This window comes from Micropterus salmoides, unplaced genomic scaffold, assembly GCF_014851395.1.
Source record: "Micropterus salmoides isolate LMB-PRFRI ecotype aquatic unplaced genomic scaffold, ASM1485139v1 Ms_hic_scaffold_19, whole genome shotgun sequence".
Lineage (NCBI taxonomy): Eukaryota > Metazoa > Chordata > Actinopteri > Centrarchiformes > Centrarchidae > Micropterus > Micropterus salmoides.
The window spans coordinates 8,868,578-8,884,681 of NW_024041039.1; the positions used below are offsets into that span (position 1 = coordinate 8,868,578).

General features: G+C 37.8%; 1 protein-coding gene across 2 annotated transcripts in view; it reads right to left on the reverse strand.

Moving 5' to 3' along the window:
* Positions 1-200: 200 nt before the first annotated feature.
* pacs2 (phosphofurin acidic cluster sorting protein 2) overlaps positions 201-16,104 on the reverse strand; it is a 63,133-nt gene continuing 47,229 nt past the window's right edge. Inside the window, exons 8-25 of one of the 2 annotated variants that reach the window (XM_038728718.1) lie at positions 15,682-15,741; positions 15,378-15,532; positions 14,323-14,413; positions 13,701-13,772; positions 13,186-13,310; positions 12,766-12,898; positions 11,967-12,071; positions 11,588-11,694; positions 11,263-11,417; positions 10,746-10,856; positions 10,557-10,665; positions 9,328-9,360; positions 5,778-5,820; positions 5,586-5,628; positions 5,283-5,418; positions 4,662-4,882; positions 3,904-4,017; positions 201-2,719 (exon numbers count right to left, since the gene is read on the reverse strand). In XM_038728718.1, the coding sequence (XP_038584646.1) occupies positions 2,601-2,719; positions 3,904-4,017; positions 4,662-4,882; positions 5,283-5,418; positions 5,586-5,628; positions 5,778-5,820; positions 9,328-9,360; positions 10,557-10,665; positions 10,746-10,856; positions 11,263-11,417; positions 11,588-11,694; positions 11,967-12,071; positions 12,766-12,898; positions 13,186-13,310; positions 13,701-13,772; positions 14,323-14,413; positions 15,378-15,532; positions 15,682-15,741 (1,932 nt within the window). In that variant the 3' untranslated portion in view covers positions 201-2,600. The remainder of the gene's footprint in view (positions 2,720-3,903; positions 4,018-4,661; positions 4,883-5,282; positions 5,419-5,585; positions 5,629-5,777; positions 5,821-9,327; positions 9,361-10,556; positions 10,666-10,745; positions 10,857-11,262; positions 11,418-11,587; positions 11,695-11,966; positions 12,072-12,765; positions 12,899-13,185; positions 13,311-13,700; positions 13,773-14,322; positions 14,414-15,377; positions 15,533-15,681; positions 15,742-16,104) is intronic. The other variant, XM_038728719.1, reaches the window with a different exon arrangement.

A 16,104-nucleotide genomic window follows, 5' to 3' on the forward strand; every position in this document is an offset into this window, starting at 1 on the left:
GCCATTCTGCATAATGAATACTTTTACTTTAGGTACTTAAGTAACATTTTGAATGGAACTTGTAACAGAGTATCTGTATACTGTAGTATTGCTACTTTTAGTTAAGCTACTTGAGCTACTTTACTTTATGTAGCTGATTCACCTGTACATTTACTACTACTACGACTTTCATTCAACTCACATATGGAAAGACAAGTACGTTTTAGTGTGTATAGTAGTTTTATTACTCCAAGTTTTGGGATTACAGTGGTAGTCTTTAGGGAACTTTCAGTTTCAACAAGCCTTTCTCTGAGAGAACATGAAAAACCCAAATATCTATAACATCTTCTATGTAACAAATGTATGCTCAACATGAATGGGCTGTAGTGTTCTTTTAATTAATTCAAACCCGTGTTTAAGAGCCAACTGTCCACAGAGTGATTCTCTCTCTCTCCAATGGACAAGCTTGACTGCATGTGGGGTTTTGTTTGCAAAATCAATGCACTATATCGAGATATTTTGTTGTTGTTTGATCGGAATCAGCACCATGTTAGCCAGGAACATATAATTTATGTTGATTTGTCAAAATTAAGCAATTTAGGCACTTGTCAAGAAATTGGCGAAGATTATGATGAAACAGCTACTGAAAGAAACATTTTAAGCAAAACACTTTTTAGTTTTATGCTTAACAGTTAACAAAAGTTTGAGCAAAAGCTACTGACAGAACATTGTTTGAATTTTTAAAGTCACATATACATTCTACGATAACCTTACAGAATATTAAACTAAAATCTAAATAGTCCAATGAGGCCTCACACTGAGCATAAAGTGATATTACTACACAGCACTGAGAAGATACAGATTGCTTGGTTTGCATTGCATATAAACTATGCCAGGTCACCACTGCTTGTGCTGCTGTTTAGCTCAAATACAGTATAATGGCAGATTCAGTGTCTGTCTATGTGCCTGTGTGAACCACAGTCAGTCATACCTGCAGGTTCCAGGGTAGGTTTAACACATTAATCTATAATGGACAAACATTTAAAAGTGCTTTACATTTAAGATACCTTCAATACATTCACCTCTACGCTATGAAGTCTTCTATAATACCACACAGGTAACGAGTGAGCTGCAGTTGATGAGTATTCCTTTGGCAAAAGTAACATTTGCTTTTAGCAAAATATATGGAGTGTGACAGAGGAGTGTGGGGCTTAAGAGTCCCTCTAAATTAAACTTTGTCATAAAAAACTTCAACAAACTAATACTGAGCAACCACACATTTTGGGAAATTATTAAATCTTTAGTCAAGAGTTAGCTGCCAGCAGCTGATTAGCTTAGCCTGGCACAAATACTGAAAACAGAGAAACAGCTAGCCTACCTCAGTTTTTGTACAGATTCAGGAGATGTAACATGTTAATTAGTGAGCTTTAGAGATGCTGGTATGTAGATTTTGTTACTTTTGATCAGAGCCAGGCTAGCTGTTTGCCAGCAGTCAGCTAAGGTAGCTTGGTATAAAGACTGGAATCAGGGGAGAACAGCTAGCATAGCTCTGTCTGAAGGTAATAGCCACAAAAATATTATTTCTGTAAAATTTTGTAATCCGCACACAAACTGGAGTGTAAAACATGTTTTTTATTGGGGGTATGTGCCAAACTATTTCCCATAATTTCCTACATTACTGTACAGACATTAGGGTGGCCTCTCAATCTCTTCTAACTCTCGACAAGAAAGCAAATAAACATAATTCCCAAAATGTTAATGTATTCCTTTAAGTCTGTACTTCCATCTAGTTCCAAGTAGTTCATTTTGTGCTATTCATCATTTTCTAAAAAGCAGATGTTTTGACTTTATTTTCCAATTACAAGTGTCACTTTGGACTCTTCAAACCTCAAGCCAATTTACCAGGAGAAGACAGTAAAGAAGAGAAGTAGTTACATAGAGTGAAAATCACAACTAAGAGCAGAGTGTAATCTTCTAACAGTGCCTGGTTACTATTCAAAATCGCATTCACACAGTATTCAGTCTATTGCACATAAGACTCCTTCATTGAGTGCCGAGAGCCAAAGGTCAGGGGCTGTTTACTTTTTTCTTCTTCAGGGTTCAGACGATGAATCAACAACAGTCTCTGAAGTTGAGAAAGATTTCTTCGGCATTATTAGAAAATAAGATGACCATCACCTCTTGCACTTCATTACAAGGCAGCTGCTCTTGTTTTTATTTATTTATATAAATTCTTGATTAAATGTAATGGCCAAGTGCTTAAAACGACAGCAGAGGGTGAAACCTGGGTACAGTATGTTAAAGGTTAGAAGTAATGTCAAACTATTATTTAATTAGTGTTTCTCAAAAGTCTATAAAACATCAGCAGTATTTTTTAAAAAGCTAAGTAAATTTCCCTTGGCAGCCTTGCCTCGAGACATTTTTACATAAATAGAAAATTAAAAAAACACACAGAAGATTAAATAATCAGACAAATGCAACAGGTGAAAGCAGGAGCTTAAATTAAGACAGCAGAATAGAAGAAGTGTGCCAGGGGAAAGAAGGGAGTAGGGGTTAAAAGCTGTTGGCATGAGGGAAAGGTGAGGAAGGGGGGAGCTGTCCTCAGTGTCTCTTAGGTGCTGCTAGTAAGGGCCTTTTGAGTGTCCAAAGATCCCGATGGGGAAGTGTTTGACGTGCGAAGACCACTGCGCCGCCAGCTGGAAAAACTTGACATCGTTCCACTCAACGCCATCAATCAGTACTGCAGAGGAGGAAAACAAACATTACTATGGTATATAGTTACACTTTCATTACTGGAGTTAATGATACTGTTAGTCTGAACAACCCTGTTTCCCAACTGCATATTATATAGAAATTCTAAATGTGCCGCATAATTAATGTGTTTAAACAGTCCAAAACTGTAATTAGTAGTTTCAGTTCTAGTCCTCCAGTTTGAGTATGTAGATCATTCATACTGGCAAACGATATTGTTAAGTCTAACTTTTATCTATTTGTTATCTGTGTATACATATATCTACATATGTATATATCATGTTTCTACCTGGCTCTCTGTTCTATTTCTAATGCTAAATTTTCATCCATTTCATGGCATACAGGTTGATATTGTTCTCAAGTTGCAGCTTGACTTTATGAGCTTGGCTAAAAGTGAACTGACACACATCTTTCATCATTTCAGTAGCCATACATCTTGAATATTATCTCCCAAAATACTGCATCACACCTCAAACAGTGCTCCAGTATACTTTATGCTATTAGTACATAGTATCAAACTGGCAGTGGATCCCAATTCCATAACGCATGCTAATTCAAGTTCAAGTTTGATCATGTATCTAGTTCACACTGAAAAAGTGACAATACCATAAAACAAAACAAACAATATTCATAGATAACAATATGCTTACTAAATTCATCTGATTTCTGAGTGAGAGAGATAATCTGATCATATACTCAGGTAAGAAATATTGATATAGAAATAAGATATATGATGTTCATTAATACTAACACAAAATACTGAAAATATGCCTTTAATTATAATGTGTCTATCAGGGTATTTAGAGTTGCACCACATGATTTAAAAACACAATATATTTCTTAGATTCATCAAAATTAAATCAGAGATGTTTCTGAGATGTCACAATTGAGTTAAAATATTTGTATTTTAACTATGAATTACAACACTCTCCACTGGGCCAATTACTGTAGCAGCATCAAAATATGTCGTCCTTTCACAAATGGTCAGAATCTGAACAGGCGGGAAGTTACCTCAGTTTTACTGTGTGAGAATGAACTGACATCTTAATTATCAGGTAGTAATAAATTAAAATCACAAAAGCTACTGACAAAACTGAACAGAAAACCCTTGAAGATCATCTGCGGTTGAGGGGGAAGGACATGTCAGGCCAAGAGGTCTGTGCAGAAAAGTACCTCTCAGCATGGTTTGCTGGTGCTTGGCAGTGCAGATAAGCCGGCTGATGCCCTCGATCACTTGACTCTTCGACTCCACCTCCTTGTCTTTGCTCTTTTTTGGCAGGAACATGACTGGCAGAAGGAACAACAGAGATGCACACTGTGAGTAAATGAGGGATTCAGAATCTTTCTGGCCTCTGAGGATTAAATGACATTTGGCCTTTCGGTGCAACATTTGAGGTTGGACAGTAAAAGAGGATTTAATGAGATCACATCCAATCCTGTGAATATCTTCATAATATGATTCTTCCACACTTTTCTCCCTTATCTCTGAAAGTTGTGGCTTAATGACTACATCCAGAGTATGGAGACTTTTAAATGGGTTTAAAATGTAAAAGGTAAAATCTTCACAATCAATCACATATAGTACCAGTGGTGGAGGAAGTATTCAGATCCTTTACTTAAGTAAAAGTAATAATACAACCCTGTAAAAAATACTCTGGTGCAAGTTGCATTGAAAGTGTTACTTAGATAAAAGTATGTAAGTATAATTAGGAAAATGTAGTTAAATGATTAAAAGTAAAAGTAGTCTCAATGCAGAAAAATGCCCCCTTTGGCTTACACTATTATATACAACTGTATGTGTCATTAGATTATTATTACTCATTCAAATTCGTACAATTCTTGAGTAGATGTATTCAACCACCGTTCAGTGCACAAATCCAAAGAAACATGCCTGTATCAGTCCACCTGGACACCACAGGTGTGCAGCTTACCCTTCTTATTCTTCTCCTTGGTTACCACAGTCATGGACATGGTGGGCTGAGGGCTCGGCTCTGCACCCCCCAGTGGTAGCCGGCTGACCTGCAGCGAGCGGAAATTGCACTTCAGGGTGTTTTTGGAGGAGGAGTCCCGCTTCTCCATGTCTTTCTTCCTTTCTGTTGGGGCCACCCAGTAGTCCACCTGAAGCCCCATAAGTTCCGCCTGACCTACAGAACTACAGAACACAGTCAGTAAGGTGGATATCATGGAACTAAAGAGAATAGCTCACACAGAGTTCAAGTAGCTAACTCTTAAAATATGAAAAGCAGATAGCTGGTTGGGTTAGCTTAGCATAAAGACTGGATACAGCTAGCCTAGCTCTGTCCAAAGTGTCCTCACTGTGAGGTCACCAGCTGCAGTTTTTTATTTACCTTTGGACAGAGCCAGGCTAGCTGTTTCCAGTCTTCATGCTAAGCTAACCAGCTGCTGGTTGTAGCTTCATATATACACAACAGGTATGGGAGTTGTATCGTCCTTAACATCTGTAACACTCTGCATGAGAGTCAATAAATGTATTTCCCAAAACCTTTATTTTCAAACTTACAGAAATGTTAATTTTTTTTGCTCCATTTTACCTGTAAGCACAGAAGCTGGTGGTGACAGAGGGAGAGGAGGGCGGGGTGGGCGACGCCTCTTTGAGTGCAGGTGATACTTGAGGAGGGGTAGACGAGAGCAGCGAGGAGCCCAGAGGTGCTGCATCATCAGAGTCTCCTGAGGAAGGAAACAGTCCATTTAACAAATTTAAAAAAATAAACTGTGGTGTAGCAATGAGCTACTTTTGTGCAAAGGTGTCAGGTGCAACTTGATGCTTTGGTGCAGGTTAGTATGCAAATTGTGCATTATCTTTTTTAAATGTCATATTCAAACTTATTGCTTGCCTGACGCTGCAGATGTTTGCTCCACAAGGCCAACTTTCACCATCTGCAGAATTCAAAACAGAGGAGGAAAGGATTATTACTTACTAACCAAAAAAAAAACACATTAAACAAATTATAAACAGCTGTCAAACATCAGCTGGATGAAGACAAAATCAACACACAGTGAATATGTAGGTTCAAGAGGGCACTTACACCAATGAAAGGGATGAATTTCTGACATGAGTCCTCATCAGGGCTGTGTAGGGGCAGCAGAGCCCAAGAGAGAGTCCAGGTAAAAGGGAAGCAAGAAAAGAATGTTATGAAAAAAAGGAAATAAATTATGTACAGATGAAAAATTTAATTGAATCTAAAAGGACTAATATCTACAAGGATTTTCAAAACTTGGCTGGGAAATTATAAACTTAATGGCATCTTCAGTTAGTAAGATCTAACTGATCTAGATCTAGAAATTAGCAACTTATAAATGTTGACTTTTGATTTCCAACGTTCACATATGGAGAGTATGCAAAGTTATCACAGCTGAATCAAAAGAGCATGCTGCACTTGCTGCTGGGCTTTGAACCTCCACTATAACAGATTCAGTTCCCGACTGCAGGCTCTTTATTGCAGCTGGAGCCATACAGAGCAAAACATGCAAGCTAACGGCCGATTTAAGGCCTCCAACAAAGCCATCCAGTTATTGCAGAGACAGATTGGATCTACCAAACCAGTCAGAAGGGCATTCAGGAAGCAGCAAGTCAGTCAGAGGAACAACTACAGCATTGAGTCATAAAGAAGTGGATGAGAAGGAAGAGCACCAACCTACATCCAAAACTTCTCCGGTTCCATGCGCTACCTGTGAGCAGTAGTAGCATGACTACACTTACAAGCCTTCCACGAACTATTTTCCTGGCAACAACCAGAAAAATAGCCTGCATGGTTCTAGTTCTATGTTATCTAAATGTAAAGTTTGATGATGTGAAAGGTTGTTGCTCTTGCCTTGAAGAAACCTGCCATCGCCCCCCCAGGGAAGAAACAGAGAGACTACAGAGGTGGGGAGAGAAAGAGAGAAGACAGTCTACAGTAGGGCACAGTTGGCAAACCAACACAACACATCTCTGCTGTAATCAGTTTCAGAGCAGCCAGAGAGAGAAAGCCAGATGTCTGCCTGGTATGTGAGTGATTTACGTTCCATCTCCACGTGCAGGTATGGATTCTGACAGAACACATGGCTTCTGTCTGATATGTTTGATCCATATATTGGCTTAAATGTGTGATGTATCAGTTAAAAGATGCACATGCATGTCAATCCATGGACATAGAGCTATGGACACTACACATGCATTTTTTCAGATACATGTCAAATTTAGTTATGCATCTCTGTTAAAAAATAGTTTCTAAGTGGGCATAAATGGTATTACTATCTTTGTAATGTTTGTCAGAATTTATGATCAAGTTATCTTTATCTTGTGCATTTTTGTCTCCTGTATGGATAAAAGGGGCCTTATTATAATTATGACCCTCATCTGTAAAAGGATTTCAAAGTCAGTATCTGTCAGTATTTTTAATCTCTTCTTAAAACAGATTTTTATTTTCACTGATAAAAATTTGTTGAACTATTTAACTTGCTCATTATCTTTTACACTTTTATTTATGTTTTATCCCTTGTTTTACTATTAAGCATGAATTGAATTTATTTCAGGATAACCCGTTGAGATGTATCATCTCATTTTAAGGCACTTTGTAACTTTGTTTCTGATGCAATATAAATAAAGTAATTAATTAATATTATCATTGTTGGACGTACTAGCCATATTCAAACTATTTTCATTTATACATCTCCAACTTCAGGCCATGTTTTTTTTATCTTGAAAGAACTATGTAATTTGGTAATAATTATAGGATAAATAAGAAATCTCAATTTAAACTCCAAGAAATTTTAAATGTCTTATTTCAGAGTGTAGATGCTTTTTTAACTTCACCTTTTATGTGAAAAACAAATGTTAGTGACATCTACCAAAAAAATACTCAGCTCTGCCACATTAGCCATAAAATATGCTTCTAGGCATAGTTACGCTTAAAGCTTTTAGTTTTAAGAAGTCTAGAAGAAATAAATCATAAAAGTGAATTGTATATATTATTTTTAAAAAGCCTTATTAGCACTGATGACACCTCAGTCGAACATGACACATTTGATGGTGAAATTTGAACAAACATGTAACTTAAATGTTGATCCTGGTGGTTCAGATTTGTGATTAAATTTCAAAAAAAGGTGATAATCACACTTTGTCATTTTATTAACAGCATGCAGGTTTTCTACTTCTAACTGGACAAATAACAGACAGACATGGGTGGCAAGAAGCACATGTTGATCATGGAGAGGAAACAGCAGGGAGAAGAGAAAAATCTCTAGAGGAGGGAAGAAAGAGCTGACTGTATTTGGTCTCTTGTCACTTTACCAGCACATTTTACCCTTCAGTCTGTCCTCTGATATCAATGAGGATTGTTAGAAACTGAAGTCAGAATTATCTTTCTGACAGGAATAATAATCTTCATAACAAGAGCACACAGATGTTGGATTGACCAGAAACTCTTTTTTTAAGCTGCAACACACATTTAGAAAGTGTGCACCAAACCTTTGCATGAAGCACTTTCTTCACAATAGTTAGATGAGAAGATCAATTCGACTCTGTATATCTGTCTGGTAAATATAAAGCTACAGCCAGGACGTGGTTTGCTTAGTTTAGCACACATTTTATATATATATATATATACACACACACACATTTGTACACAATGATATTGTTCTCTACATTTAAGAAAAGTGTTGCTTCATTAAAAGAAAAAAAAACATTAGCCAACACATAAACATTTACAAAACATCTAAAAAGTTTGACTTCTTGAGGTCTTTTAGAGAAGCAGAATTCTCCAAAAATTCTCCCAGTCATCCTTTTAATTAAAGGGAACTTTAATGTTTCTTTTTAGCCTTGGTTCGAGTAGTTACTGTAGCAGTGATGTGACAATTCACCATCCACTACAGCAGTTTCTATGAGAAATGAAAGAACTGAAACCTTTGTGATTTTAAAGTTAAACATTTACTTTGTTAGCGTAGAAAAACTAAAGCTCGAAATAATAATGTGTCTTCGTAACTTGGTTTCATCCATACCATCCATATCCATCCATAAAACTCACCAACTCTCTCTCTTTAAGTCATTTAGTAACTTTGTAGTCGTCTAAAACTTTCGACAGTATTCCCACCTCTCTGTCCAGCAGTTATCACAGACATATCTGAGATAACAGCAACCTCTCGAGTTACTTATGGACTCGCCACTACTGTTGAGTCGTGATGTTTAGTCCGAATGCCTACATTTCATGGGAAAGGGTGTTTGTTAAAGGCCACTAAAAATATATATAAATATAAATATTTTTCAAAAAGCTACCATCCTTATCTAGACATTTAAAGCAAGCAGCAAAGAATTATTTCTAAATATAAACTTGGCGTGGTGCAGCTTTAATTAATACAAGAAATCACATACTATGTGCTTCTGTTCTTTTCTCTAACTCTGAGCAAGTCTATATGTTAAATCTTATCTGGTTAGTTTATGACTCAAGCAGTTAATAGGAAAAAAACTTTCTTAGCAGCTGTTAAAGTGGCAAGCTCCATTAAAGAAGGCTGAGAAGGGTCATGGGGAAATGGCTTAACACACAGAAAGCGCACAAATCACCAAGCTACGTGAGATACAAACTCAAGTGACCACAATACCTTACTGCAAAATCAAAATGAAAGCTCTTTTTCCTTCAAAGAAAGCAAAGAAAAAATACAACAAAAAGATTTTTAAAAAACAACATGTTATTCACACACAGTGATGGAAAGACAGTGATGTTTAGAAGACAGACTCCTGCATGTCAGACACCGCCACTCCCAACATTAATGAAACTTTGACCTCAATTTATTTTTCAAAAGGGGGTTAAAGACAGACTTTAACAGAACTGTAATGTAATTTGCATACTAATCCAAAATAGATTCATGACTTCCAAGCCAACTATTCTGCCACCAGCAGTTCCATAGCAGTTCCATCCGCCATTTTCAAATATTAACTTTAACATAGTTTATGTTTTTCAATTGTTTATGATTTATGTGATTTAGTAGAATATACATTTTTCTGCAATCAGTTTAGTGCTAACAAAGCTAGTAAAGTAAGCTAGCTGTCTCAAGCTAATGTGTTGCTAATACAACTTTCGAATCAACAGGCACAACAGGATACAACAAGCTTAGCTTAGCATAAATAGGGGGAAACAGCACCTCTAATGCTCACTGATTAACATGTTAGATTTCATTTGTTTAATCCATACAAAGTGTAAAAGCAACAATTCGCCTTTTAACGCAGGGTTATGTGCCGGACTATTTCTCAAACTTTTGCTTAAACATTAATGTTCACTGGTGATATTTTGTTTCTTCCTGGCATGATGAACTAATTTAACAGCTAGTCTATGTTTTTGCGAGCCCAGTTTCCCTGTTCCTTTATTTTTTTAATACCCTTCCTCTCATAAACTCTTTTCACAATCGTTTCACAATAGCTTCCAATAAAAACTCATTTTTTTGGAAGTGTGTTTAGCTTGCTGTGTGGCTGTTCGCAGGGCAAAATATCTATTCTGTGTAATCATAAAATACAATTTATTTTACTTTTTGTTAGTATAAAAATCCAGCTGATAAATGTATGCTGGTTGCAAGCAATATGCAATGATTTTTATACTGTACTGTGTCCTTATAATTTTGCCTGAATTTGTAAATGTCTATAGAGTCAGTCTTTTACAGAACAGTTCAATCCCCTTTTGAAAAACTGCTGAAAGCTCTGCATTAGAAGCATTTGTTAGACGAAACCCTCAGACTTAATACTAAATCCAAATAGCTCTTTAAAAATACATTTACTTCTGTACAGCTCAGTGTGAAATTTCCTCTGGTCTGTTTATTAAATGAGGCTGAAATCCTACCTCTTCTGTTTGTAGGTGAGCATGGCCTCGGCAATGGGGAGCTGGTGAGCTCCGTTAGCTCCCACCATGTACTGAGTTACCCTTGAAACCACATCTGGGTTCTCCTGGGCTGCACAGGACACAGTGATCAATTAATTATCTACTACTGACTGTAGTCAGAAAAAAAGCCAGTAAGACATAAGAGCCCACCAATAACAGGAGCCTCTGGCTTGTGAAACAGTTCCCTCCAAGCAGCATCTTGGAACAAACTGTTGTATCGATAGTCAATAGTGCCGAGATATTTGGAGACCGGATGTGCACCTAAACCGATCAAAAAAAGAAACAACAACAAACAGCTGTAAAGGTGCAGTGCTAAATTATTAAAACTACTGTAAACAAATAAGACCAATACTGAGAGGACTAGAAGCCTCCTCTGGTTTGTTGCCAGCAGGACAATTTGTTGGATTGCTTTACAGCACAAAGTAGGAGGAAGTTGCTATTCCTCCAATGCAAAATGATCTACAGTTTTAAGAGTTTCTGGTAATGGCAAGTGGTGAAAGGGGTGAAAGAATAACAATAGACAGGCTACCAGAAGTCTATTATCTATTTTGAGTAATTACAGCATGTTCATTTTGTGAGATTTTAATCTGACAATCATATTTTCATGTTTGAACAAGTAGAACACTTGTTACAAAAATAACAACAAACATGAGAAAGGGTTACTAACCTAGAGGGATGATAAGAAACCTCATGTAGCCGAGCCAGTCAGGTGTCTTATGGGAAAGGTGGTCTACAAAAAGCCTCAGAACAGCACTGAGGTAGTGCTGTGCTCCAGCCACTGCGATCTTTATAGGGATGGGCGTCTGGGAATTACAGTTGCAACTAAGAAAGAAAATAAATAGACGGCTTGCAGTTACAAAATTGATACCATAAAATTTGGTAAAGGGAAATATAATATTAATCACCATTTATTTTAACAGTCAATTGTTCAAGTGTGACACAGTGAATATATAATGGCAAAAGACAGACAACCAAGGTTAGCATGTGCTTACAATCTTTGTATGCGGGAGACGATGGTGTTGAATGCAGCTTGGATATCGGCCGTGGTGCAGGTGCAGACCACTGGTAAATGGTGGTTTTGCAGCATATCTGAAAGATACTGAGAAGGGAGGAGAAGAAGAAACAAATACAATTGAAAAGTGTACAACTTCATTACCAGATGCTTTTGTTATATAATTTATTACCATCTAATTCATGCTTTTAAAACAATTATTTTCAAGAGTCTGTGTAACTGTTGATGTCATTTTGAGTTGGAGTAAACTTTTTAACATCCATTCACAACTTTCCTAAACATTTTGAAAGGCAAGTATTAAGAAAAATCTAAAAGCAGAGTAGCAGCCATTTTAAGCTTTTTGTCCTGGTATTCATTACCTGGCCCTGCCAGTCTGACGTATTGATGAGAATGATGCTGTCAGGGAGGTGGTTATCAGACACCAGGATGTGGTTTAGTTGGTCATACACTGTCTTTCTCGGGATCTAAACAGAAAATGAGACATTTGGGTTAAAATAAGGATCCATCTTTTTGATTTAGGGACCATAAAATAGGTTTAATAAATTGTCCTCCAGTGACTCTTCCAGATTCAAAACTTTAAAGTGACCAATCTTTAAAGGTTCTGTAAATGAGATTTTGACCATTAATATAGCAGCTAACAACTTTGCTATGTAAAGATAAAGTGGAGTAATGGCATCTCGAGCAGAAAATGACGTCACATCCCCTCTCCGACCGTGCATGTGCATTCCTCTCTGTGAAACTGTTGGCTTTGAGGAGAGCGATACAACGACGGCATCTTTTCTCCTCTGACGCCGTGAATTAAGGATTTATTTCAATGAAACCAGAGTTGGTGATTTTTGAAACAGTGGAAAAACTAAGACGGTTTTGGTAACTTTTATTTAGTTTCTGTCCAGTTTGAATGAAGTGTGTTGAACTATGATCTGCGAGGTAAAATATGGGCTGTAGCACCCATTTGTTTTGGCCTAGACATTTAGTGGCAGTGAATGTCACATACAGCTCCTTTAAGACATTGTGGTTGGTGAGAGGCTACACCTGTGATAAAGACTTGTATTTTATGTTGATAAAATCTATTCCATTTACCACTGTAGTAAAGATCTGTTGCACAACAAAACAACTTTCAATACAATATTTATGGATTCTGAAGTTCTCTCCTCCTACCTGTAGGTGGCAGCGTGTGTCCAGGGACCGCTCATTGTCCAGGCTGTTGGCCCTCTCATTCTGCGGCCTGCTGGGCTGGCGCTCCTTCAGCGAAGTGCTCCTACCTCGTCTCCCTGCCAACTTCGGTTCCTGCCTGAAATGAAATGAAAACGGCAGAGGAAGTGAGATGGAGGACTGGAGTGCTCGAAGCAGAGGCACTGATTTAATGGTCAACAAAAGGAAGCATAAACCCTGAAAAACCCTGATCAAAAACAGATCCACTATTTTTCCTATTTAAAACACCGTATTCAGAATGTATCATTTTGATAGATCTCTCATGGTGTTTTCTGTGAATTTCCATCATAAAGATTTTTGTCAAACCATCCTGCAGACACATCAATGATTTAAAGAAGTGGATTACTCTTGTTTATGTCTTTCTACCTGTTCGATGAAATGATTAGGGACTCTGTCTTGGTCATTTTTCCACTTGGTGGTAGTCTCTCTAAAAATGTGTCCATGTTGTCCATCTCCAGCTCTGTGGTCGGCGTCACCGCCTCGGGCTGCTCCTGAGGGAAAACAAAAACAGACAAAAACAGAGGAAAACAAAAACAGAGACAGCAACAGCGTTTATGAGTTAAGAGCTGACAGACATGTTTATGCATTTTTCTTTTCAAAACAACACCTTAAATGTCTCATCTGTCCTTAAGAATAGTAGTTGTTATCGATTATGATTTATTGTGATTGTGTCTGGATGTTTATGACTGCCTGTATGTGACTGTGGGACTGCAGCTATAGAGAATACACATTCATATTTTGACTAACTTAACAAACATGCAATTTCTGCATATTTAAAGGCTTAGAAGGCTCATCTTACCATGTTTTTCCTCAAAATATTGACTTGCAATAATAAGACTGTCAGTTACTGATCTCATGCAGCTTTAGGAGTTGATACTCACAAAGGAGACGTTATCAGAAACATTATCATTTGGAAATTTGGCCCCTCCGCACTTGGTTTTATCTGCGTCAATCTGGAATGAGACGGTGAGAAGAACAATAAACACTGCCCGATTTTGAGTCCCGGGAACCTTTATTTCACAGAAAGAATTGTTTCATTCAACATCTCTTGATGGACTGTTGGTTCAACAGAAGCCCTACAGTTTAATAAACAAACTAGTGATCACATTATAACTGGCTTAAACCTGCAGACTGATGGGAAAATCTGAGCTGGGGAAGTGAAATTTTACTCTTCTGTGCTTTAGTGACAGATGCTGGACAATTAACGCGTTTCTGCTCCAGTGGATTTGCTCATCGGCTATCAGTGCAGTTCATTGGTTACTCTAGTCGGCCTCCAGCTGTTTCGCTGTGGTATTAGTAACCCAGTAAATGTACAGGAAGCAGGGGCCTGAGGTAGGCATGTGACCAGGAACACAAAGTAGAAAAAAAAAGCAGCTTTTATTTTATATTAGTTGAAGTTGCATGTTCAAAATATGCAGCAGGAAAGCTGCATCCCTGCTCAAGTTATTTAGGACTGATAACATTGTGTTAATCACTGTAATATTACAGTAATGTCAGTCTCACCGGGCTGGGAGGCTCCCTGTGGCTCCGGCTGCTGTGGATGCTGCCGATCTCAGTTTGAGAGCTGGAGAGGGAGAGACCCTCGAAATATGGCCTGAAACACAAGAAACAACATGGACTGAAAACTTGACAATTTGTCTTAATATGACTTATGATTGTTATTGACTGATACAAGGAGTCTCCTTTGGGTCAGTAGGTCTGTCTACATCACAGCGTTTTCAGTATAGTAGCATTTAATGAATTTACATGTACAGTGATGGTGTCCTGAACTCAACCACCACCAGTCTTTGACTTTATGCTTTGATTTGCATTTTTTGTGGGTTTGATGCCAACATTTTAAAGAATTCTTTGTCACCATGCATTGTAAATTGATGCAGTCGTATAATGCAGTCTATATTTCTGATAGAAAGCCTGCATTAGAAACTGGAGGTGTGCAGTTCGAAAGACTTAAGTCTTTATGAGGGAGAAAGAAAGAATAATACTTCTGAATCGAATTATGGGAAGCAAAATGGAGATTAGCACACACTAGGGATTAAAGGTCAGGATATCTCAGCCTCTTCTGCTGTTTCGATTTTGACCACTTAATTTTATTTAATGAAATGCAATTATAAACTGCCGCAGTAGTCCTTTAAGTTTATATGTATTAATGAAAGGTTCCTATTATGTAAAAGGTGTTTCAGAAAGTTTTCTACCCTGCAAAGAATGAAAACCTAAAGAAAATCCTGAATATATGCATTTTCAAAATTTCATTTCCATAAAATATTAGCAAATATAAAACACACTATTGGCAAAATACAGCTTCAATAACAAGGCCAACATTTATAGCGAAGCAACCTTTGCTTATTTCAGCCTTCAGCCTATGTGCCAGCCTGCTGCAGGGTTTAGAGAACATTAAAGGTCATGGATATTTTCTTAACTTATTTTGTTTTAGAAATTCCAGTCTTGTAACTGAATTCAGACTGAAGCATCATCATAATTATCTGGCCTGCAACCCCCCATGTAAGTCAAGTGTTTCACAATTAAAGGCATACACACTTATTACTGCTGAGAACACTCACTTGAGTTTGGGTTTTGGTGTGCTGAGGACACTGTCGTCGTCATCTAGCTCCGGGCCGCTGTCACTTGGGTTCTCAAATTCTACACTATCCAGGTCCAGATCCTCCTCCTCCACCTCAGGGGGCGGCTCTGCGGGGTCCTGCTCAGAGTCCAGCACCTTCAGTAATACATACAAAGGAACACACACACACACACACACACACACACACACACACACACACACACACATAGACATTACATCTTCAGTAGCTCAGCAGCTCTACAGTAGACAAAAGAAGCAGAGCAACACAAGACAGAAACACCCACCTCATCTGAAACTCTGAACCGCTTCAGGAGAGCCACAACTCGCTGCTTAAAGTTCTGCTGCTAAACATGGGAGAATAAACACAACCACAAGTCAGTCTGTGACCTAGTTCTATTTTACTACAGAGCTCTCAGCAATCCAATACAGCCACTGCTGACAGGAGCTCCTCCATTTTAGTCATTTTACTGGCAGTACATACATTTACAGTGATAGCTGGGTATTGATTTTGCTGTGTGTGCTCATGTAAATCAATAATCAAGCAACATCATGCCTCATCTGCTTTCTGGGGGTTTTATCTCCTGCTTCTGCTCACTACTCTAGAATAGAGTACTCTATGAAACCACATCACTCATGAGAAAAAACATATTTAAATTGTCTCATTAATGCTCAATGAAATGTGTTTAATATCACTTGACCATCTGAAA